Source organism: Felis catus, chromosome C1, assembly GCF_018350175.1.
Source record: "Felis catus isolate Fca126 chromosome C1, F.catus_Fca126_mat1.0, whole genome shotgun sequence".
Lineage (NCBI taxonomy): Eukaryota > Metazoa > Chordata > Mammalia > Carnivora > Felidae > Felis > Felis catus.
This window is the reverse complement of record NC_058375.1, coordinates 214,990,121-215,014,484: the sequence shown is the minus strand read 5'-3', so window position 1 is coordinate 215,014,484 and position 24,364 is coordinate 214,990,121. Positions and strand designations below refer to the sequence as shown.

Below are 24,364 nucleotides of genomic sequence, written 5' to 3'. Positions count from 1 at the left end.
TCTCCTCCCTCAGCTCTGTCCCCTTCCCTCCTCTTCACTCACTTCACTCAGTTACCCCAGCAGAAATGTTACTTCCCGTCGTCCCGGAACACGCGGTCTGCACTGCTGTCTGTTTTGTCCTGATACCCCGTACCTCCCTTGTAGCGCTGGGGCCCTACCTGCACCCCTTTCCCCAGCAGCCGAGCCTCTGAGCACAGGCTCCGTAGCTGTTCCGCTTCCCGCCGCACCGTCCGCTTCTAGAGCGGGTCTGGCACATAGGCGATGCGGCTCGTGGAATCAAATGGGACTATTTTAAGGAGGTGGTATTTAAAATGCATGTTTTTAAGTTGAAGAACTCTCCGTAAGCTGTTTCAGTTGTCAAGAAACTTGTGTTAGAATTGTTTGCCAGCTTCATATTACCACCGTGTAACATGGAGAACTCCAGAATTTCAGAGACTTGCTGTGGTCTGGCAGAGTGTGAGCTGGGAAGGCCCGTGCTGTTCTTATCCTCCCAGCCCCCTACTCATATCTGGCCATTTAAGAATTCTGTCTGGACTCAAAACCTGGTGGGCTCCTCCCCACAAAGCAGGAATCCTCACCCCCACAAAAGTAGGGGCCTCATCCGTTTAATAAGCATAAAAGTCACTTAATGTATTTTACACGTAGGCAGTGGGCACGAATGTCAGTTACCGTGGCTCATTACGTAACATCAGCCACCCGGCAACATGGTTCAAATGCCAGCTACACTGGACATTAACTGAGTAATTGCATGAAGTACGAACTTGGTACTCGCCCTTCATTGCACAGATCACTGCCTAAACAGCAGACGTGCCTCATGATCAGGGATTCATCTCACTGCAGCACAGCGTGCGATCTGTCCCCCCTTCTGTGGCAACCTGCGCGCTTTCTGCAGTAATGGCTAACCGATCGCTCCACAAAATGAGGGTGCAGCCAAGAAGGTACACAGAGGGATAGCAGTAGCTAACCGTGGGCACGAAGGCACTGCGCAGCTCTAGAGACCAGATGTGCAGCCAGAGGACGTGAATGAATGTGAGGAAAGTGGTTGTGACAGAAAGGATGGTGACATTCCAGAGGACGTGGCGCTGGCAGAGAACCTCACGTTAAAGGAGCTCCTGGAGGGACACCTCAGTTGTTTAACCGGCCATCTCTGGATTTTGGCTCACATCATGATCCCACGGTTTGTGAGTTCAAGTCCCGCATCGGGCTCTGCACTGCCAGCGCCATGGGATTCTCACCGTCTCCTCTTTCTCTGCCCCTCCCTCACTCAGGCTCTCTCTCTCAAAATCAATAGATAAAAAACAAAAAAAAAAAAGGAGCTCCTGGAGGACTTCATGAGGTTGAGCACAACGTAGGAAATTTTGGAAGCAGACCCAACTTAGATTATGAACGTTTGCCAGGGGATAGACCAGATGCCCCCTCCGGATTGTAAGCTGTCCGACAAGAAGAGAGCCCTGTGTAAACTCGTCTTGCTGTGTTTTTTACAAAAAAAAAAAAAAAAAAAAAAAGTATTCTCAGGGTCTCTAGTGTTTTAAATATTAGTTTTACTATTTGTTTTAATTTCACTATACACTCATATCATAACCAACAGAGATTTAAATGTTTTTTGTTTTTTCTTTAAAATTTTTTTAACATTTTATTTATTTTTGAGACAGGGAGATAGAGCATGAACAGGGGAGGGTCAGAGAGAGAGGGAGACACAGAATCTGAAACAGGCTCCAGGTTCTGAGCAGTAAGCACAGAGCCCGACGCGGGGCTCGAACTCACGAACAGTGAGATCGTGACCTGAGCCAAAGTCGGACGCTTAACCGACTGAGCCACCCAGGCACCCCTTTAAATGTTTTTTTAACGACAGTGCTGAAAGGTCACAGGACGTCTGCAGTGGCCCTCATGGCTACTAGGCTGGCTTTGCGCTGTTTCAGCTTGACCGGCACTCCCTTGGTGCTCGCTCCCGCGAAGTGAACGCTGCCTGTACTTGGGGGGTTTTGTCTTGTAGCTCATTGTACCTTTCTGCTAATTAACACAGTAGAGCATCTCTCCTTAGTTTGGTTTGGTGCACTAACCAGCTTCTTTTTATTTTTAGCTGAGAACAGCTGTTTGAGACCTATTGGTAGAAACGGGAAGCTTCTCTGTCCAGGTAAATCGCGGGAGCCTTCAGAACCTACACACACTCGTGCCATCGGTCCTTCTTAACACTTAACTTCCGGTAATGCTTCCAGTGCTTAACATCCTTAAATTTACCATTTGGAAACTAATTTTTAGGACATTTTATGGTCCCAGTGCCATCTTCACGTATTACAGAAAATCTTAACCAGAAATTCAGACACTTGTGTCGTCTAAAGGAAAGCGCCTGCCTTTCTGATAAGCTGATCCTCATTTTAGGCTGTTGTTTTGATCGAGTCCTATCTTTCTAGATTTATTGTCAAAGTGTTTTATTTGTGTTGCTCGTTTTATCGTGAGAGCAGTTGTGAAACAGTTTTTGCTCTCGCCTCTGTAATGCACCTTGTCATTCAACTTACATAATCAATGGCGGTCACTACAGCAGCTTTAAATGTGGAAGAGGCTGGTCCATCACTCATGAATCAGTGGGGAATATCTCGCTTTGAATCCGTGTAAACAGTGGCTCATAGTTAGCTGCCTCTTATCTCTTAGCATTGTTGTACAGATAACTCTAGAGTGTGGAAATTGAAAATCAAACTTAACTATCGTATAGGTAATCTTTTTGCATGGAGTGCACCTCATTTTTTTTCTTTCTTGACACTGTTGATTTGCAAAGAAATACAGATTTCAGTATGTTATTTTGCCCAGAGAGGTAGGAATTCATAACACTCATCATGTTATCCACATTCTTTGTAGTGCCAGACAGCTACACCGTGAAGGAAGCGGAACTGAAGATGGGCAGTTCATTGGGACTGTGTCCTGGGAGAGCACCAACTCCCTCCCAGGTACAGAATCAGCCTTCCCAGAGTCAGAAGTTCTTTTTCTGTTTTTAAAGTTTATTTGTTTTTGAGAGAGAGAGAGAGAGAGAGAGAGAGAGAGAGAGAGAGAGAGCGCGCGAGCGTGTGCAAGGGAGGGGCAGAGAGGCAGATACAGAATCTCAAGCAGGCTCCAGTCTCTAAACTGTCAGCACAGAGCCCGACGCGGGGCTCGAACCCAAGAACCACGAGATCATGACGTGAGCCGAAGTCGGACACTTAACTGACTGAGCCACCCAGGCATTCCCAGAAGTTCTTAATTTCATAATTCTTACCTTAACTACTGCAGCAGTAATTGTTTTTCATAGAAGTTTCTTTCTTAAATGGTACCTTTTATGTTAGGCATACATCCATATGGTTCTTCGTGTTTAAATCAAGAATATCCTGTCAGAATATATTCATAAAGTTCTTTTTCTGTGGAAATTTTGTGTTAAGGGGGGCATCTAAAGTTGAGTGGCCACCTATTTGAATCTAAAATGCACCCTTTTCCCCCCGCATTTTGACATCCGTGATATTAGGATCCATTTTACAATCTGTAGCATCTGTGATTGCTTCTGACACTGTTTCTCTGTTAGAGGTACAGAAAGTAATGAGTAATCGCCACGGCTTCTTAGATTGAATGAAAACAGCGTATTGATCTTGCCCCGAGTTACTCTCTGCAGGAGTCTAATAGTCTCATAGCAGTTCTGTTTTTAATCAGTATTCATTTTCTGTGTAAGATATTAGGTCGACCTTTGCAAGAAGCCCTACCTTTTTTAATAAACTTTTATTACCATCCAAAAGTCAGTGTCCTTACTGTTAAGACTCTGTATCCAGGGAAGCTAGACTCCTGTCAGGATCCCTGTGGTTCCTGGAGCCACTTCATTAGTGTCCCAGCTCCCTCCTCTTTAATTCGTTCCTACCATGAACTTTAGCACGTCGGAGTGCATGACAAGCTTGTGGCGGGGGAATGTGACAGGTAAGATTGAGTCTGAAAGGAAATGAACTGACAGATCAGATTCCCTGGACAGAAAATAAGATCACAACCAAGTGACAGAGAAAAAACCCAGCTAATGCTTACAGTGTGTAGCAAATCCTTTTGAGGAGTGACAAGAAGTGAAGATCATAGTGAAATAAATAATACCTGTGACAGACAAACATTGACATAATAGTACCTACAGGAGTAAAAACAATGGTGTGAGCATCTTACGTTTCTAGGTGGTTGAGATTATTGTTTAAATTGCATCTTTATTTGTATACAGTATGAGTTTTTTATTAAAATTCCATGGGCCGTTGGCTTGTCTTTTCTGGAAGAAAATAACACATGTATAAAATTTTAAAATTTAGATTAAATCGCATTCATTGATCTTAGCTGTTCCTGTTTTTCACTGTGGGGAGTGATGTTCAGCCTGGTACAGAGATGGAGATCATCGTAGAAGAAACAATGTCTGCGAGAGATGTAAGTAATTTTACTATTTTGGGCGTGGGGAAAGGTCTGTGGGCGTTTGGTCTAGGGAGCTGTGGGAACCCGTGTTTGGGTTTTGAGGTCCTAAGGTTAGGATTCACATAATAGATTTTAAAGAATTCTGTGCATGCATTAAAAGAGTAATTTGGGGAACTCGGAAATTGGTGAGCCAACCCAAAGTTTTAAAATAAGATGATTATTTTTTTTCTTTTTTGATTACCAGTACTTGTTTATTACAGAAATCTGGGAGGACTTTAAGATACAAAACAGGTGAACATAAGGGAAGCAAAAATAATATAAAACAGGGAGGAGGACAAAACATAAGAGACTCTTAAATATGGAGAACCAACAGAGGGTTACTGGAGGGGGTATGGGAGGGGGGATGGTCTAAATGGGTAAAGGGCATTAAGAAATCTACTTCTGAAATCATTGTTGCACTATATGCTAACTAACTTGGATGTAAATTTAAAAAAACAAAAATAAAAAATCTGGGCTATGTAGAAATGGATTAAAAGAAAAAATTAAAACCTCATTATCCTTTATCTCGCTAATATTAACATTTTGGCATATTTCCTACTGGTGTTTTTAGGTTATATTCATACATAATGACACGCACACTCATGAATGTGTGTGTGTATAGGGTAAAGCAAACGAAGAATTGTATTAGTGTCACTAAGAACTAGGACTTTCGGTGTTGGAAAATGGAAACACACATGACATTGGTGTAGTTGCATAGAGCCCGCACTCCTGAATTTGGATCAGAAGAGACAGAATGATCTTGGTGTTTTTTAAATTTTTTTTTCTAGCTCAGTCCCCTAGAACAGCTTAGACACAGTGACTGGCCAGGCGGGAGTGAGCCCCAGCGCCCAGATTGCAATTACTAAATACCATTTCCTACTAGAAGGAATTAGGGCTTCTTGAAGTAGCCATTGGTTCTGTATCTAGGTCAGGAACATGTCTGGTGAGCCTGAAACGTCTTGTGCTCACAGAAGCAGTAAGCTAGCAAAGACTGCTGAGAGCAGCAGAGAAGTTCCAGGGCCACCTTGGAAGAGGCTTCTGCTAGTCACAGATAAGACCGTTGGAGCTTTTGTGGGAATAATCGTAAAGCTGATGAGTACACATACCACATACATAAAATGCATGAGTTGAGAATGATCCTAAAAAGACCGTCTTCATTGGTTACACAGAGTGGACATGAGTGAGCCATAAGGAAAGGGATTGAGCATTCTTCCCCTTTTTCTTGTGAAAACAATACTGCAGGGTAACCAAATAGGTAATGAGAAGGTTTTTTTATAGACCTATCTCAGCTAATAAAATGGAGAAAGAATTTTAGACTGTCACAGTTTTTTTTAACTCCTAGGGAATTAATGGATCTAAACAATGATCCTGAAAGACCACTAACAACCTAGACATTATAGAAGTTCCAAATTGATACCCATGCTCTTCTGGAAAAAAACAAAACAAAAAAAAACAACAACCACCACCAGAAAAAAATAGTGGACCTGAGCTTTTAGGTCTGAGGAGCAGTGTATAAGGAATAAGGGGACAGAGGGATGTGTTCCCGCACCGCAGGGCTACCATCTGCACAGTCCCAAGATGGAAAACTCCTCTTCATGACATCGGTGGCAGGATGAGGTTAAAAGGGACTCGGGAGACTTAGGGGGAGCAAGGGCAAACCACTAAAACTTAGTCCCGGTTTAAGAGAAACTCAGGGAATGTAGGGACACCTCTGCTGGCTGTCGGTGGAGCATGCGACTCCTGATCTCAGGGTCATGAGCTCTTGCCCCACGTTGGGCATAGAGCTTATTACTAAAAAAAAGGAAAAAACGGGGGAATGTGAACACCAACTGGGTGTTATTAAGGAATTCCTAAGTTTTTCAGATGTCATAATTGTTCTCGGTTCACATTTTTTTTAAAGAATGTTCATCTTTTAGAGATGAGTACAGAATGTTAATAAATGATACGATGGCTGACATTCTCACTTCAAAGAACCTGAGGGGAATATGGACACACGAGCCGGTCCAGGGCAGGCATGGAGATCGGGGGCTGGGTGTGGGCGGTTCGTGTTTACCACCCCTGTATGTGTTTGAAATTGTCCGTGGCAGAACATTTTTTGTTACCTTTTGTTACCTGCTGTAAATATTTTCCTGGTTTTTCATTTGCCGTGTAGCTTTTTGGTTCTTTTTAACTTCAAAGAAAAGAAACCACAGAACTTTCCAAAAGTAGCGATGTGATGTGCGTATCTTTCCTCTCTGTTGAACCCGCTGCAGGCAGACTCCTTCCCTCTGTGTTGCTTTCCCCGGGGAGCGGTTCTCACTTGTCATCTTCCTGCTCTCCATGGAGTTTTGACACGATTGATGCCTCTCTGTTCCTGTTTTTTCTTTAATGTTTGTTTATTCTGAGAGCACGATCAGGGGAAGGACAGAGAGAGATTCCCAAGCAGGCTCCATGCTCAGCATAGAGCCCGGTGTGGGGCTCGATTTCACAAACCTTGAGACCGTGACCTGAACCGAAATCGAGTCAGACACTTAACTGACTGAGCCCCCCAGGCACCCCAGTGACTCTGTTCCTTGAAACACTTTTGTCACTGGCCTCAAGAGACCACAACTCGTCAGGATTTCCTTCGCCTCACAGGCCTACCCCTTCACAGTTTGCTCTATGCTCTTTTTTCCCCTCGTCAGCACCCCAGCACTCAGTTCCTAGACTGGACCTTGCCCCAGAGCTCCATGCTTGGGGACCTCGCCCCAGAGCTCCAAGCTGCTGCCTGCTTGTCTGACCGTCATCCCAGATCACCACACCCCTGCTCTGTACACCTGTCCTCTCACCTGTCTCCTGGCCTCAGTCACCCTTCCAGCTTCTGTCGGTTGATGGTAGCAACTCCCATTTTTCTACTTGCTTGGGCCAAAACACCTTGGAGTCGTCCTTGATTCTTTTCTTTATTTCACATCCGGGTCTTCAGGAAGTCTTTTTGGTTCTACTATCAAAATTTATCTAGGATCTGGCTACATCTCATTCCTTCCACTGCCACACCTTGGTCATCTCTCATCTGGATTATTCCAACCGCTTCCTGATGGATCTTTGTCTTTGCAGCCTTGCATTTCCCAGGGTCTGTTCCTGCAGAGGAGTTGAGTGATCCCTTTACTGTACTCAAAGCCCTTCTGTGCTTCCCTGTCTCATTCAGAGCCACAGCCAGAGGCCCTGAGTGTTCACTCTGCTCAGCCACATTGGCCTCCATGCTGTTCCCCAACACGGCCTTTACATCGGCCATTCCCCTCCTTAGAACACGCTAAGGTGGATGTCTAGCTGTTTGTGTTTTTGTTTGTTTGGTGGTGTTTTGTTTTGTTTTGTTTTGTTTTGTTTTTTGAGTGTGCACACAGCGCACGTGGGTTGGGGATAGGCAGAGAGAGAGGGAGAGAGACTAGCAGGCAAGCTGCACGCTCAGGGTGCAGGGTCGTGGGATCATGACCTGAGCTGAAATCAAGACTCTGAGCCCCCAGGCGTCCCTGTTTGTGTTTCTTAAATAATGCCCGTTGTGAAGACCGCAGTTTGCTTTGCAGCTTCGCCCCATTCCCTGTGTGTTGATGTGATGTGTTCTCTTTGTCCTCCTTTTCTAAACAGTCTTTGTTATTTTTAGTCCTACAACTACTGGGGGATTCCCTGGGGGCGGGTTGGGCAGTGCTAAAGATCCTCCTTGGTCACCAGCCTGTGCTGGTCCCTCAGAAGTCACCATTGTCTTGGGAAGGTGTGATCTGACCACACCCGTGAATGTGTGTCCTTCCAGACTTTGGACATGCACGGACCAACATGGGGAGGTGTGTGTGTGTGTGTGTGTGTGTGTGTGTACAGACGAGGGGCTGGGCTTCTTCACATGGTTTCTTTTACATCATAAATGGGATCACGCTGCATGTATTATACTAGAATTTTCACTTCAGATATTTTAAAGATCTTTTAAGACCAGTGCATATAAATCTCCTGTATCCTTTTAGCTGTTTTAAGACCTCTTATAGCTTATTTAAATGTTCCCCTGTTAATGGATATTTTGATCCTTTGCTCTTTTTTTTATTCCTTATTCTTCCTTCCACTCTGGTGTAGTATAAATCACATTTTATCTACTCTTTTGTTCTCAGTTAATTTGAGAATGTTTTTTCCGTCAGGAAGTTGGGAGTTTCTATTTTTTATTATTATTTAAACTTGTATTAATCACATCTCGCTTATTGCGTTGTGCTGTGGGGTTGCCACCTGCACAGATCTTTCTCTGTGAGTTTATAGATGACCAGTGGTATTTCTTGAGTGCTACATAAAGACTAATCTGTCTTTGTAAGATTCAGTTCCATGTGTATCTGTGAAATCAGTCTAATCCTATCCAGTCAAAACCGTGGTGTTGGTCCTCACAAGCAGAAGAAGGTCACACTATAGACCTGGGTGCATCTAAGTCTCAGATGCAAACACCAGGAACTTGTTTTTCTCTCCTGGGTTTGCTCCAGCTCTTAGGAAGCAGAGCTTGCTTAAATCCTCTCCGTGGCTAGGTACATCCTGATCTCTTCGGGAATTACTAAATGTAATAAAATAGGCCCAGGGTCCAAAAGGGGTATCTCTCACAGTACTGTAACTCAAAAACAGAAAACTAATGAACATGGTTTTTCTATGTGTGTCTGTGTGTGTGTGTGTGTGTGTTTTTTTAACAGTGTTTAAAGCTCATGCTGGAGAAGTCTGGCCTACCAGGTAAGTTACAGACCACGATGATGCAGTCTTATCTATATCCTTAGAATAAATTACCTGCAAGCCTAATGAAAGCTTTTCAGACATTTTTGGGCCAGGTCTGTTACACTTTACACCTCTGTGTGTACATAGTGAAGTGTCCTGGTTCAGATTTGCAAGCTCGAAGAAGTCTGGCTGTGGGTTAGTAGACACTGGCACAGTTAGGATTTATGCCCTCCAGAATTACCCAGGCTTTTCACTGATGGGGTTTTTTTTTCTTTTTCTTTTTAACATCATGGATTCAGAATTTCAGCGCATTGTGCTTCATGCCAGGATTTTTGTGCTAGAGACTAGGGAATATAATACAAATGAAGAAAATAAATCTTTGAAGTAGGTACCTGGGTGGAATCACGCGAGCCAGCTCACAGGGGCATCACGCAGCTCTTAGAGCATTTGTGGTCCTCAGACTTCACCGGAGGGTAACCTGTGGTTCCGGTAGCCGGGAGGGAAGCTACAGGGCCTGCACAAGGGACCCTGTCCTCGGAGCTTACACTCCTGTGCAGGAACAGTGCCCGTTCCCGTCTCACAGGTGACAGAGGCTGAGACTGGCTGCAGGGTTTACTCAGAGTCACATGGCAAGTAGCTGGGCCTCTCTGCCCACAGAACCCAAGTTCTTCCTTCCGGGTTATGCTTGGAAGTAATGGTGTTCACTTTCAGCTTCCTGGTGGTGTTTGCTTGTTGTTTTTAAAACACACTTAGATCAAGTTAAATATTGCTGCAGTTCTTACAGTATTTAAACCTAGAACTAATGGCAGGAGAGGGTCTGCAAAGAACAGTATTGTAAGGACTCAAACCTGTGGCCTGTGCAGGTGAAGTAGGAGATCCAGGTTTCCTCCTTTGGCTGCAGCTTCTCTGGGTGGGTGGCGTGGCTCACTCTTCACAAGACATGGCTGGTGCGTTTGTTTGTTTTTTCATAACCAGGATTTCCAGCTCTTGCTCTGTTCAGCTTCCCTCTCCTCCTCAAAGAATTTCCCATTTCATCTCAATATAGGAAGCATATCGAGAGCCAGTAATCTAATTAAAGAATATTTTACATTTTTAAGTGTTCATTTACAGCAACTTCATTAAAATGCTATTTCAAAAACACTTTTTTTGTTAGACTGACTGATAACTGGATGGGAATAGTTTGTGCATGTTATCAGTTGCTAAGAGACACGAGCATATACTTTCAACCAAGACCATGAAATAAAACAACTTCATAATGATTTTAGAAGAGATTCTGTACTTGGGTATACGTGTACATATATGTGTACTTGTGTGTGATGGGTGTGGACCTGTAAGTAATACAGGTATAATGTAAATATTGTGTAGTCACAGCAAGCGTTATTTCTGTTCACAAGTATGCAGATCTTAGTGGGATGGAGAGCAAATTAACCAGATTGGAGGAACAACTTAATTTTTTTCATGGCTGGAAGAGATCATTTACTTTAAAAGTTAGTTAGTAGTTAGTAGACCAAATCTCATTTGATATTCATTTATCCAAAAGGGACATCATTGACAAACTCTTAAAATATACTCCTCATTTTTTTTCATACTGATTTTGATTCCTTCACAGGAGACACGTGGCATTTACGGAAAATGGATTGGTGCTATGAAGCGGGAGAGCCTTTATGTGAAGAAGTAAGACTATTTCTACACATTTTGTTCTTTAAAATGATTATTTTGTGTTTCATGCAGGATACCTACTCCCCTCATGAATACATTCGAGAGAAAACTTTAATCTTTTTTTTAGGACACAAAAATCTGTACCTGGGTCTACTTTTACTTCTTTACTGTGGGCTTTTGACACAGAGGGAAAATCTCAGCCTCGTGGGAATGTTTCTAACAGCTGTGTTAGTCCTCTTTTGACTTCAGAGAGTTTGTCCCTAGAAATAATAGTTCCCCATTGAGAGACAGAGAACTTCAGAGAACAGAAAACATGTGAGCCGGTGAAAGAATGCGAAGCTACACTCTGAATTTGGAAACCTGAATATTTTAATCTCCGTTGCTCTGAACGTTAACGATGGCAGAATTCATCTTCCCAGCCGGTCACTTAGGCTTTGATCAAAACTGCATCTCAGGATCCATCCAGACTCTTCCAGTAGCCTTAGAAGCAGTGTTATCACAGGCTAGTTGGAATCTGGTCAACCGTCTTCTTGCTGATTCAGGTAGCATCAAACCATGGCTCTAAGGAGCCCCAAGATGAAGCTCTGTGAGAAAGCTTAGGCATTTGTGACCAGCCACTCTTCGCGCAGTCTGCCTCTGCGTGCTCTCTGTTCAGTAACAGGTGGTGGCATTGAACATCATCAGAAGGTTGACTCAAGCAGGTGGACTGGGGCCCTCCCACCGGAATACTCTTCGCTGTGCAGGGCTGAGCGAGTCTGCACAGAGAGGCCCCTCTGAGTCTTGGCCAGGAATCTGACTGCCCAGAGTAAGAAGTGGACCTCAGAGAATCTTGGGGACACACGGTTCAGATGTCAGAGAGCGTATCTGGTCATGTGGTCTCTGCGTTTTCTTCTCTGTTAATTCCCACATCGGTATCGGTTCGTCTGAAAGCCATCTCAGTGTCCTCATGACTGGCTCCTCCTCCCAGACCTGCTGTCTCCCAGCCTGGTGTCTTCAGCCCACAGTGGCGCCTCCCCTGCTTACCTGCCTCCTCCGTATTTGGTCTTGGCCTTCGGAGACCTCTCAACTCCTCCACTCCTTCCTGATTCTTCCCACCACTGGCTGCCTGGGCCAAGTTTTTTTCTTCTTTTTTGGCCTCTTACCTAAATTACACCAACCGGCTTCCCCAAGTCAGGTGTCCCCCACTTCAGTATGTCGTTCTGTGGCAGCCAGACTGGTCTTTAAACACCCTTCTCAGAAAACTTGAGTGCCTTTTTTCAAAGCACCTAAAAACTCCTTTATTTCTAGTTCACAGCCCTTCCACCTGTGACACCCCCCCCCCCCCCCCACCGCCCTCCGATCAGTTCCCTCTCCAACTGACACTCTAGTCGGCCCATCTCTCAGCTCTTCTTGGATTCTTGACATAACCTCTACCGTAACCCTTTTCTTCTCAGGAGAATTCCTTCTCTCGTTTCCTCCAGCTTTTTCCAAATCAAACCCATCCTTTAGGCTTAACTAGAATTTCATCCTGTGTAGCTCAGGCTCTCATCCTTTCTCATTCTGTCCACCTCCCCCCTCCCCTAATCTTTTATGATACCTCCGGTTCATACCCGATAATTTAATACGTAATGATATGCTGTTTTACAGTCTCAGTTTATTTCCTGTCTTCCCCCATAGCTGCCTTACTGTTTCTTTCTTTCTTGAATGGGTAGTAGAGGCATCTGGTGTAAAGAAAAGAACCTAATCTCTGTTGCTGTCAGAACTCATAAAGGAATTTCTTTCCCCAGGACGCATCCCTGAAAGAACTTATGATATGTTCTGGAGATACCTTGCTTTTAATTGAAGGAAAACTTCCTCTTCCGGTAAGATTTCGCTTCTGAATGGACATTTTATAAATCACAGTTACTGCTTTCAGATTACAAAGGTGGTATATTCTCATCGTGGGGAAATACGACCCATCATGAAGAGAATGATAAGATTTGGGGTAAGTTCTCTAATCACACAGCTGCCAGATTCTACATCTTTATAGATTTCCCTCTTATAAAATCAGTTTGTATACAATGTTTTTTCCTACTTCTCATATTTCATTTTTTAACCTGACTACAAAATCCAAAAATAATCATCATAGCCAGTGTATGCCTTACCATGGTTTAATTCATATATGTTCCCGTTTTAAATTTTTTAATACTTAAATACAAATCCTCCTTAAAATTGTTCCAGAGTCAAAATCAGCAAGTCAGAAGCTACAAACTTTTACAGACTAGACACTGTCTGTATCTTGCCACGTTGTTTTCCCAGAAAGCTGCACCACATTGACATCCCTAATCAGCCACATCTGAGAGCTCTTAAATAAACACTGCATGTTACCACTTTTTTTTTTTTTTTTTTAATGTTAGTGCAAGTGGAGGGGCAGAGAGAGGAGGACAGAGAATCTGAGGCGGGCTCTGCACTGACAGCAGCGAGCCCCAGGTGGGCCTTGAACTCACAAACCGTGAGATCGTGACCTGAGCCAAAGTCAGATGCTCAACTGACTGAGCCACCCAGGTGCCCCCATATTACCACTTTTTAAGACCATTATTTATTTGTTTGTTTGTTTTTAATTTTTTTTAACGTTTATTTATTTTTTTGAGACAGAGAGAGACAGAGTATGAACAGGGGAGGAGCAGAGAGAGAGGGAAACACAGAATCTGAAACAGGCTCCAGGCCCTGAGCTGTCAGCACAGAGCCCGACGCAGGGCTCAAACTCACGGACCGTGAGATCATGACCTGAGCTGAAGTCGGACGCTTAACCGACCAAGCCACCCAGGCGCCCCTATTTGGTTATTTTTAATGTGGACACATGTAAAGGCAAAAGTTAAAAAAAAATGATCCCAGATTCCAGCACTGAGATAACCATTTGGTTATGATTAGAAAATTCAAATACCATGGAAGGCCATAAAATGAAAAAGGTTTTCCCATATTTTTCTCCCCAGAGAGAGAATGAATTTACTTTCTTTGTAGATCCTTCCAAGAAAAAACTGATGCCTGTTTGTATGCAGAATGGTACAGAAGGATATGTGTGTTCCCTTCTAACGTTTACGTGAAGGGGGTCGTATTCTTTGCATTGTTTTACACTTGGTTTTTGTTTTTATTCACTTACTGTATCTTGAGGATCTCATATCAGCACACACCTTATTCTTCTGCATCACTTCTTAGAATTCTGTTTTATTCCATGACCTTTAAAGTGAACTTTTTAATGGGTAATATTCATAATACAAAATTTAAAGTGTATTAAAAGCGGGGCCAGGAAAAGTAAGCATCCCTCCTGCCCTCCAGCTGCTCAGTGCCCTCCCTCTGTAGGCAGCCAGTTTCCACTGTATCCTTCCAGAAGTATATACTTTTTTTTTTTTTCAATGTTTATTTATTTTTTGGGACAGAGAGAGAGACAGAGCATGAACGGGGGAGGGGCAGAGAGAGAGGGAGACACAGACTCGGAAACAGGCTCCAGGCTCTGAGCCATCAGCCCAGAGCCCGACGCGGGGCTCGAACTCACAGACCGCAAGATCGTGACCTGGCTGAAGTCAGACGCTTAACCGACTGCGCCACCCAGGCGCCCCTAGAAGTATATACTTTTTAATGCACACATATGCACACACGTGTGTATGTGTATATACGTAGCACATACATACATGTTTGTGTACATGCATGTTTTTCTTTACACAAAAGATCATATGCAATTCTTTTTCTGTACCTCCCTTCATGAATATTTTATCTCCATATATATGTTACGTTAGTATACATACAGCTATTTCATTGTTTGATGGCTGTGTAATATAGTCCATTGTGTGGAGGTACCGTGGTTTATCCAACCAGTCTCTTTTCAAGGTTTTAGGTGGTTTCCAGTCTCTTGTTGATACAAATAACACTGCAAAAAATATCGCATATGTGCCATTTGCACGCATGTATCTACGGGATAAGTTCCTAGAACTGAAATCACTTTGTCAAAGGTTATGGCCTACCATAATGTAATCGGTTTGTGGTTTTTGCCACCGTAAACAGTTTGCATCTGTGGCTTTGTGTACGTGGGCTAATATATCAGCTTTATTTCCTGTAGTTTGTATATAGGAATCCAACTTAGAGCAGTAGGTTCTTCCTTCTTTACAAAGTTCCTTTAGGAATTTTAATGAGTGAAAACTGCTGCTAACAGGTGCATTGTACTAGTGGAGCTCTTACAATGCCTGAAAATATTTGTACAGTTTATTCTGTTAAATGTTTTGTTATCTTATTTATACTTGTCATTTATCGTGGTAAGATACTACAAGTAAGTGTATCTACTAAGATACTTCTAATAAGCAAAGAACACTGGGTCCCAGTCATCCATCCCAAAGACTAATTTTTATGACTTTAAACTTTTTTTTTTTTTTTTGGAGAGAGCAGGAGAGGGGCAAGGAAGAGAGAGGATTCCAAGCAGGCTCTGCGCTGATGGCACAGAGCCTGACGCAGGGCCCGATGTCACAAACCACAAGATCACGACCTGAGCCTAAATCAAGAGTCTGGTGCTTAACCAACTGAGCCACCCAGGAGCCCCGATCTTAAACTTTTGATTGTAAAAACAATAAACAGATGTAGCGTACGGCAGTTAGTAATCTAAAAAGAAAAGTAATACATTCAGGAACGTTTTCTGTTATCAAGATATTTCTCTCTGTGGAAGCAGAAATTCACTCCATGCATGTACGTCACAGAAGTTAGAAATGCTCCATTCTTCAGGGTTTCCTGAAGGTGCCCATCTGGTGGTACCAGCCTGGGGGTCCCTCCGGTCATTGGAAGAGTCATCAGGACCAGGTGGACGGTACCCCTTCTCCAAGTGGGGTCTGGACAGCTACTTCCACCCAAGGTGAGAACAGAACAGTGGCAGCCAGTGTGTCCTAAAGAAAAGTAAAGTGACAAAGGCAGTGTGTGTCTTCAGCGTAAGGCTGAAAATCGAAACCTGTTTATTCCATGACCCGTGCCACGGTAACACTGTCCTGTTTTCCTACAGTGCTTTGTAACCCCTGTAAAGTGCCGGCTCTTAGTATCCTTATTAATCAGTGTATCAGATGTTTTCACCCCACAAGATCCTCATGAATTTAGCCCATTTATTGTAACAGATTGGGACAGAGTCTTTAGTCCCCGCAGGGGCTCCTCCGCGGCCCGCACGGCAGAGACCACACCTGCCGGCTCCCTCCTTCCTGCCTCCCCCGCCAGGTCCCCGCCCCTCACCTCTGACTTCTGAGAAGCCCGAGTGCGAACGCTGTTTTACTCTAAGTTGTTCTCCACGGACAGAATTGAGCGCGCACATCATGATGAGCAAGAAGTCACTAGCAGAGAGCTGGAATGTGTCGTAAAAAGATTTTCACTTCATTACAGAGAAGACACAAGTTAGTTTTCCTTGTAGCTAAATAAAGAATATATTTATGATAGGACCAACTCTTTACATATTTTTTTCCTTTTGTTGTGTTTTACTTCATTATTTAGCGGTTCTAGTGCCTTGAGGTATTACACACTTAATATTTCTTTTTACCTTTTAAAGCCTCAGTACTGAAATGAACACAGATGAGTCACGTTGTTGTCTCCTTACTCTGAAGTCAGGATTATACATAAGGAGCAATAAAATACTTCATGTTGAATTACCTCTGAAATTGGCATTAAGTTTTTTTGTTTGGGTTATATTACATACGCACTAATTCTAAAAATGCTTTGGTGGTAGAATATTAATTACATAGAGAATTGGATACAAACTTAAAAAGCAGTGTCTTTCTCCATGAAAGTAAAGAAAAAAGTTGGGTTTTTTTTGAATGTTTATTTTTGAGAGAGATGGAATATGAGTGGGGGAGGGTCAGAGAGAGAGAGAGAGGAGGGCCCAGAATCTGAAGCAGGCTCCAGACTGCAAGCTGTCAGCACAGCACCCAACTCAGGGCTCGAACTCCGGAACCGTGACATCATGATCTGAGCCGGTCGGATGCTCAACCACCCAGGCGCCCCCAAAATAGTTCATTTTTTGATAGTCCTTCTATATCACAATATATGGGAAATATGTTTTCGTTCCTGAGAGTTTCCTAAAAGTATCTTCTGGTGGCATCAGCTCATGGTGTACTTAAGACAGAAGAACCACTCACAAAGAGCTTTTTTACTTAATTTACTTAATCTGATATCTTACTGTGTATTAGCACTATGCCCAGCAATCAACAAAGCAAAAATGAAGTTTTAAATTTAGTTACCAACTTTTGTATCTAGAGTTTTAGATAAGAGAACATTTTGGTTTTGCCTTTTTAAAACAAATGTAGAAAGTCCTTCTTACTGTCAAGGAAATTTTAGTCAGTAAACATTTACTGGCCATTTACTATGTGGCGTCCACCAATCCCAGACACTGGGAAGACCAACAGGATAGATGGAGAATGCCTGCCCCCTGTGGAAAATGACCATCGTCTTGGGGAGACAGAGTAGGAAAGCCATACACACAAGAAAACAGACAAAACGTGTCGGGGTAAGTGTCACGAGAGAAACAAGAAGGTAAAATAGGAAGGGCTGAGGATCCTACCAGTAAAGTCCGCTCTGAGGAAGGAGAAAATGCGGAGAAGAATATCCTAGGAGGACATCACAAGCGTGAGGCTCCTCAAACCCACTGCAGCGAGAGAACCGTGGCATTGTGCCCACAGCATCCTCCCTCCCTGCCAGTGTACCAGGCGTGGCCTCCTCCCTTCCCAAGTCCCCAGGGACCCAATCTGAGGAACTCGGATTCATACTTTCTTGAATGGAGCTATACTAACCCTGTTTGTAATATCAAAACACGGCGTGTATTTCAGAAATAGGAAGCGAACACACGGCAAAGCTCCTCTCTAACCTCCAGCTCTGTCCCTCGTAGGCGCTCCAGGTGACCTGTATGCAGAGGCTTCCCTCCGCCACGTGGGGGACCTCGAGATCTCAGAAGAGGCCACCTTGCTGGAGCTGAAGTCCCAGGTCAGACTTGCTCCCGTGGCGCACGTTAGTGGTGGCGTGGCTTCTTCCAGTGAGATATTAATATCTTCTTCTATTTCCTTTTGCCTCACTTACAGTCTGTTCTGATATGGCATGTGTTATATGCCATGTTCAGTGGTAAGTACCCAACAGGCGACTCACGCATATGGCTCAGACGGCCCCTGGTGTTCGTTTCTGCCCCTGGCCTTGTGCCTTTCATTTCCCCCCACTCTGACAGGCATGCTGTGTGCTTTCATTTCAATTTGTCCTCAGTGACTTGCAGCTTATGTTCATTTTGATGTCTGTAAGGAAACATGATTTATTGAAACATCTGTAAAGCATTCACTTTACCCCTTTATTTACATTGTTTTTGTATCATCGTGATCCATGTGTTAAGTGTTGTCCGTTAAAAGACGTGTTATCTGTCTCCCAGGTCCAGACATCAGCTTTACGGTAGGGTGTCAAACTGGATACTGTATCATTTTCTTCTGTATTAACATTAGTAGAGAAAGGGCATTCGATCCAAATGGAAAGGCTGGATTGAAAACAACACAAAATGCTTAAGAAGCATCTTACTGTTACTGGGCATCCCTTTCTCTTAAAAAAAAAATCGGGGTGTCCAATTGAGTATCAGTGGCTGGTCTTGACTTTCCTGTTGTGTCCTCGGCGTATGAAATAACCTTCCTCAGAAGCAGCAAACGGTCTTATTCCCATGAGGGACAGGAGGGGAGACTTTTTTTGTCTTATATTGGATTGAGAGATACAAAATTGCTGTTTTTAGATAAAAGATGAATACTGGCCGTTTTATATACTACAACCTAAATCTATAAATAGTTCTCAGCCCCTGCAAAATTAGTGAAGTTGAGGCCTAGCAGTTGCCTCCAAAGATTCTGAAACATTTCAAATTCAAGTTCTTTCACTGACTGAGGAAACTCTGAAGAACTACGTTAACTGTAAAGAAAGCGGATGATGAACCCCTTGCTTTCATTGGAGCTCTTGTGAGTTATACTCATAGAAATTAATTTCTAAGTTTCATTTTCTAAACCATGATTTAAAAGGAGCTTATGGCTCAATAGAAAATTCACTTATCCCACAAGCTGGTTTCCCTAGAGAGGAATACAACAGTAACTGGACTGATTTCATTCAAGCGATATCCCTGAGATTTTTTTTTTTTGATAGATTTTATCATTATGCGAGATACTCTTTCCCTCAGATGACATTGTGTAGGGCTTCAGTTTCGTCCAGAACAATACATGTTGCGGGAGTGCTTTTTCACACCGTCGGAGAAACGTCTTGTTTCTTTTCTAGGCCATGACCTTGTCCTCCTCTGATTTCGTCATCCCGTCCCCAGCCTTCCTTAGAGCCTGGACCTTGGAAAGTAAGCGCCCCAGCAGGCTTTTACGGACCAACCTGCAGCAACTCAAGTAGGTTCCCCCTCGACACTCTGTCTTCCGTTTCCTTCACCGCTGTGGTACCAGGTGGTGAGAGGCCGGGGGAGAAGGCAGGTAGCCTGTTGTCAGGTAGACACTTTGAAGCAGAAACTCTGGGCCTTTAGTTTGCCACATTAAGCATAAACGTAGCTCTGTGTGTTTTTACTGTGCTTCAGCTACCGTGAACAGAATTTTGAGGTTTTTTTCAAGCTCTGTTGAGATATAATTGACATGTTAGCACTGTGTAAATTTAGAATGATTGCCACCATAGCGTTAGCGAACACCTGCATCGCATCACATAATTACCATTTCTTTTTCATGGTAAGAACATTCAAGATCTGCTCTCCTAGCAACTTTCAAATATGGGATACAGCACTGTGAACAGGAAGAGCTGGGCTGTACGTTAGAGCCTCAGACCTCACTTGTCTTCCTCCCGGACGTTTGGACTCTGTGATCAGCATCTCCTCTTTTCCTGCAGCCCTAGAAACCGTCACGTGCTCTCTGTTCCTAGGAGTCCGGCCTTTTCAGATTCCACATATTTGTGAGATCGTACAGGATTTATCTTTCTCTTACTCCACGTTACTCGCATAATGTCCTCAAGGTCCATCCATGTTGTCACAGACGATAGGCTGTCCTTCTTTCTCATGGCCGAATGATAGTCTGTCGCTTACACGTATAGACACCACGTCATTGTCTGTGATGGACACTCAGGTGTTTCCAAATCCTGGCTGTTGTGAATAATGCTGCTGTGAATAGTACCTATTTGAGATTTTGTTTTCATTTCCGTGCATACCCAGAAGTGCTAGGTCATATTGGCAATTCTATTTTTAATTTTTTGAGGAACCTCCAGAAAATTGGCTTCACCAATTTACATTCCCACCAACAGTGCACAGGGCTCCCTTTTCTCCACACCCTCGCCAGCACTTATCTCGTCTTCCTGATGCTAGTGGGAGGTGGCATCTCAGGGTGGTTGCGATTTGTATTTCCTTGATGAGGAGTGATGTTCACCTTTTCACGTGCCTTTTGGCCACCTGTAGATCTTCTTCAGGAAAGTGTCTATTCGGTTCCTCTGCCCATTTTTTTACTGGACCGTTTCGGAGGTTTCTTGCTTTTGAGCTTTCTGGGTTCTTTCTTAACCCTTTATCACATAGATGATTTGCAGGTATTTTCACCCATTTCATAGGTTGCTTTTTCATTGACTGATGGTTTCCTTTGCTGTGCAAAAGCTTTTTAATTTGATGCAGTCAGTCCCACTTATTTCTGCTTTTCTTGGCTTTTCCTTTTGGTATCGGTACCAAATCCAAAAAAGTCATCGCCAAGGCCAATGTCAGGGAGCCTACCTCCTGTGTTTTCTTCTAGGAGTTTTGTGGTTTGTGGCCTTTCATTCAAGTCTTTAATCCATTTTGAGTTGCTTTTTTTTTTAAGTTTGTATTATTTAAATACACCATATTAGAGCACATGTCTCTGAAAATATCACAAATAAAAGATTTTTTTTCTTGTTTCAGCAAATTAGAAGTAGGGGGAAATTTCTACACAGTAGCTGCTATGAGCCTGATTTTTTTCCAATTTTTTTTCTTTTTTTTTCTATTCATTTTTTTTTTTCTTCTTTGCCATGGAAGTAGCAACATTAGGACGAGAACACTTACATGCATACATACGCTGTGTTTTACAGAGACACAATAAAAGCGTTTGCGATAGAGTGTTGCAAACGCCACATCTCTTTCCTTTATCTCATGTTCGGTTTTGATTGAAACACATTTCCTTACAACGCTTAAATATACAAAGAGTAAGTAGAATGTTGTTAAGGTAAAACACAGGGTACAGACTCTGGCCAGTGCCCTGCTAATTGTTAATGAGAGTAGAAAGCAGATTTGAATTCTCCTCTTAATTCTCCTAATTAGCTTCATTAGTCATTTCCCTCCTCCCATGCTCCCCCCACCCAAGATGTGCCCCCGTGGATCTTTTTTTCATTTTCTCTACAGTCTCTCCATCAGCCCAGGTTCGTGGGGTGCTTAATGTTCGTATTCAGTCATTTTAATACACCGGTAATGCGGGAAGGGCGGTCAGGTCTGACGGAGGTGCGGTGGCGTGGAGCTGGCACTGGGGCTACCAAAGCGACTGTCTACTGAAGACAACGCGGGATCCACCGTGATGAACGCGGTCTGAGTTGAAGGCACGCATCTGGCATTACTCTGACCTTCCAGCAGCCCGGGTCTGGCAGTAGTGGATGGCACTGAAGTGAACGTAAATGGCCACCGATGAGAGTTGTGGGTCTATCACGTCCACAAAATAAGCTGCCACTGATGTAGTGAAACCGATCTTCTGGGACCACGTAAGACACTGAGATGATGTGCATCGCCTCGGGCCCAGTTCGCGCGCAGGAATCGACTGTCCTTAAGCGCTGCAGGCTCCGCTGTTCCCAGATCACCGACCATAGTCACTTGTGCACGGGACCACACCGCCCTCGGTGTAACAGGACAGGGCTGATGTTGCCCCACTGCGCCCGGCCGCAGGGGCACGCGAGGCTCCAGCTGTGCCAGTAGCTGTCCGTGGCACAGAGCAGACAGCGGCCCGCATCTTGCCCCCCGTGGCCGGCGCACCGCTTCCGGGGGAGCTGCCGCCCGGCTTCACCACGGCCTGCTTTTCCCCTCGAGGTGGTGGCAGAAAGCGAGCGAGGCCGCTTGGCTTCCAAGGAAGAGTTTTTGAGCTGATTTTTGTGTGCAGCGTAAGAGAGCGATCAGTTCCATTCTTTTGCACGTGGCTGTCCGGTTTTCCCAGCACCGTCTGTTGAAGAGACTCTCCTCTCCCCAGTGCGGAGTCTTGGCTCCTTTGTTGTAAACTCATGGGCCGTGCGTGCATGGGTTCATTGCTGAGGTCTCTGTTCTTCTCCATTGGTCTGTGTCTGTTTTTATGGCAAAACCATATTGTTTTGGTTACTGTAGTTTGAAATCAGGAAGGGTGATGTCTCCAGCTTTGTTCTTTCTCAAGATTGCTTTGGCTCTTTGCGATCTTTTGCGGTTCCGTACAAATTTTAGAATTGGTTTTCTGTTTCGGTGAAAAATGCCATTGAAATTTCGATAGAGATTGCATCGAGTCTATAGATATCTCTGGGTAATGTGGACATTTTAACAATATTCTTCCAATTCACAAATGTGGAATTTCTCTTCCACTTACTTGTTTCTTCGGAGAGTTTCTGTCATCAGTGTCTTCAGCATATCGATCTTTTGCCTCCTGGGTTAAAATCTCTTCCTGCGTATTTTATTCTTTTCAATGCTCGTAAATGAGACTGTTTTCTTAATTAGTCTTCCTGATAGTTCACTGTTAGTGTGTAAAACATTAAATGATTTTTGTATACTGATTTTGTATCCTGAGACTTTACTGAATTCATTTATTTTAATAGTTCTTTGGTGTTTAGGGTTTCCTATATATAATATGTCATCTGTAACTGGAGACAGTTTTACTTCTTTCTTTTTGATTTGAATGCCTTTTCTACTCCGTGTTTCATTGCTCTCGGAAGGACTTCCAGGACTGTGCTGAACGCGGGCAGCGAGAGCGGGCGTCGTCTTACTCCTGATGGTAGAAGAAGGGCTTGCAGACTTTACCACTCAGCATGTTAGCTGTGAGCTTGTCATATATGGCCTTTATTATGTCAAGTTGCGTTTTGTCTCTACTCATTGTGTTGAGAATATTTATCAGGAAAGGATGTAGAATTTTGGTCAAATGCTCTTTCTTCCTCTATTGAGATGATTAGATATGTACCCTTAGTTTTGTTACTGTATCACATTGATTGATTTGCAGATATTGAATCACTCTTACATCCCTGCAATAAATTCTCCTTGATCATGGTGTAGGATTCTTTTAATGTACTGTTGAATTTGGTTTGCTAAGTCAGGTTTTGTATCAGGGTAAGGCTGGCCTCATAATAGAAATTTACAAGTGTTCCCTATTCTGTTTTTTGAAAGAGCTTGAAGAGGATTGGTATTAATTCTTGAAATGTTTATTAGAATTAACCAGTGTGGGGCGCTTGTGTGGCTCAGTCAGTTAAGCATCCTACTTTGGCTCAGGTCATGATCTTGCAGTTCGTGGGTTTGAGCCCTGTGGTGGGCTCTGTGCTGACAGTGTGGAGCCTACTGTGTCTCCCTCCCTCTCTCTGCTCCTCCCCAACTCATGCTTGCGCTCTCTCTCTCTCTCTCAAAAATAAACATTAAAAAATAAACACACACACACACACACACCAGTAGAACCATCTGGTCCTGGACTTTCCTGATTCAGTTCCCTTGCTAGTAGTTGGTCTGTTCAGATTTTCTATTTAGTGCATACTAAGTCTAGTATGTTCCAAGACTTACCCATTGTTTTCCAGCCTGTCCAGTTTGTTGGCATCCATTTGTTCATAGTTGCCTCTCAAATATTGAGTGTTCTTATTTAGTATATTCTTTTGCTCAAGAGAAAACTTAGAATTTTCCCCCCAAAAATCTAAAAACTTAAATGTCACTCAATAGTATTTTGTTTCATTTCTTTTATCAGGGAGTATAAACTGGGAAGGAAAACAGAGATCTGTCTAGAGCCCCTTCAGAAGGAAGAAAACTTGGGGTAAGCCATCCTATTCCATGTACATGTCTCGTCAGGTGGGTAGTTTCCTGAAAAACTTAACAATGTGATCAGTAATGAAGGGTTTTCTCCCACTGCTTGAGTAGCATGGCAGCTTAAACCAGATTGTGTTCTGCAGATATGTCTGTATGTCTGGTGTCTGGAATTTAGAACTCAGTTTTCCATGAAAACAGTGAGTCACAAATGCATACTGACTCCGTAATGATCTCAAAGTGTAGGAAGCTGCTCATTCCCAGCTCTCACCAGTGCACTGAGATAGTCTGTTGTCAGACTGACTTAGCACAGCACCTGTCACTGCCCCCCCCCACCCTACTTTTTCGTCTTCACAGTGCCTGACATATACGTACTGAATTATGTGTTACTGGTCTCCCACTGCTGGGATGTAAGCCCTGTGAGAACACATCCTTTGTGTTTTGGTCACTGCTCTTGCCGCAGTACCTAGAACAGTGCCTGCGTCGTGGTCACTAATTATTGAATAAAGAAACACCCCTAAGGGGTCTGTAATCAACCTTCCTATTTCTTTTCTCATTACAAGAAAGTCTTTTAGGGGCACCTGGGTGGCTAGTCGGTTAAGTGTCCAACTCTTGGTTTCGGCT

The 24,364-nt window shown here is 43.6% G+C and overlaps 1 protein-coding gene and 1 long non-coding RNA gene across 19 annotated transcripts in view; one reads left to right on the top strand and one right to left on the bottom strand.

Moving 5' to 3' along the window:
* USP40 (ubiquitin specific peptidase 40) overlaps positions 1-24,364 on the top strand; it is a 90,123-nt gene that overhangs the window by 56,706 nt on the left and 9,053 nt on the right. For 11 of the 18 annotated variants that reach the window (XM_045034635.1, XM_023259824.2, XM_045034636.1 and 8 more), the window contains 10 exons: positions 2,081-2,134; positions 2,854-2,942; positions 4,324-4,410; positions 9,102-9,138; positions 10,730-10,794; positions 12,546-12,620; positions 15,505-15,631; positions 17,639-17,733; positions 19,039-19,154; positions 23,685-23,750. In XM_045034635.1, the coding sequence (XP_044890570.1) occupies positions 2,081-2,134; positions 2,854-2,942; positions 4,324-4,410; positions 9,102-9,138; positions 10,730-10,794; positions 12,546-12,620; positions 15,505-15,631; positions 17,639-17,733; positions 19,039-19,154; positions 23,685-23,750 (811 nt within the window). Of the gene's footprint in view, positions 1-2,080; positions 2,135-2,853; positions 2,943-4,323; positions 4,411-9,101; positions 9,139-10,729; positions 10,795-12,545; positions 12,621-15,504; positions 15,632-17,638; positions 17,734-17,828; positions 17,869-19,038; positions 19,467-19,486; positions 23,751-24,364 lie in introns of those variants that run through there. The other 7 variants (XR_006583637.1, XR_006583639.1, XR_006583638.1 and 4 more) reach the window with 7 other exon arrangements.
* On the bottom strand, positions 15,410-23,646 carry LOC111561922. The gene is made up of 3 exons (XR_002744965.2): positions 23,507-23,646; positions 15,997-16,105; positions 15,410-15,662 (listed from the first exon to the last, which is right to left on the bottom strand). It is a non-coding gene; the product is annotated as an uncharacterized LOC111561922 (long non-coding RNA).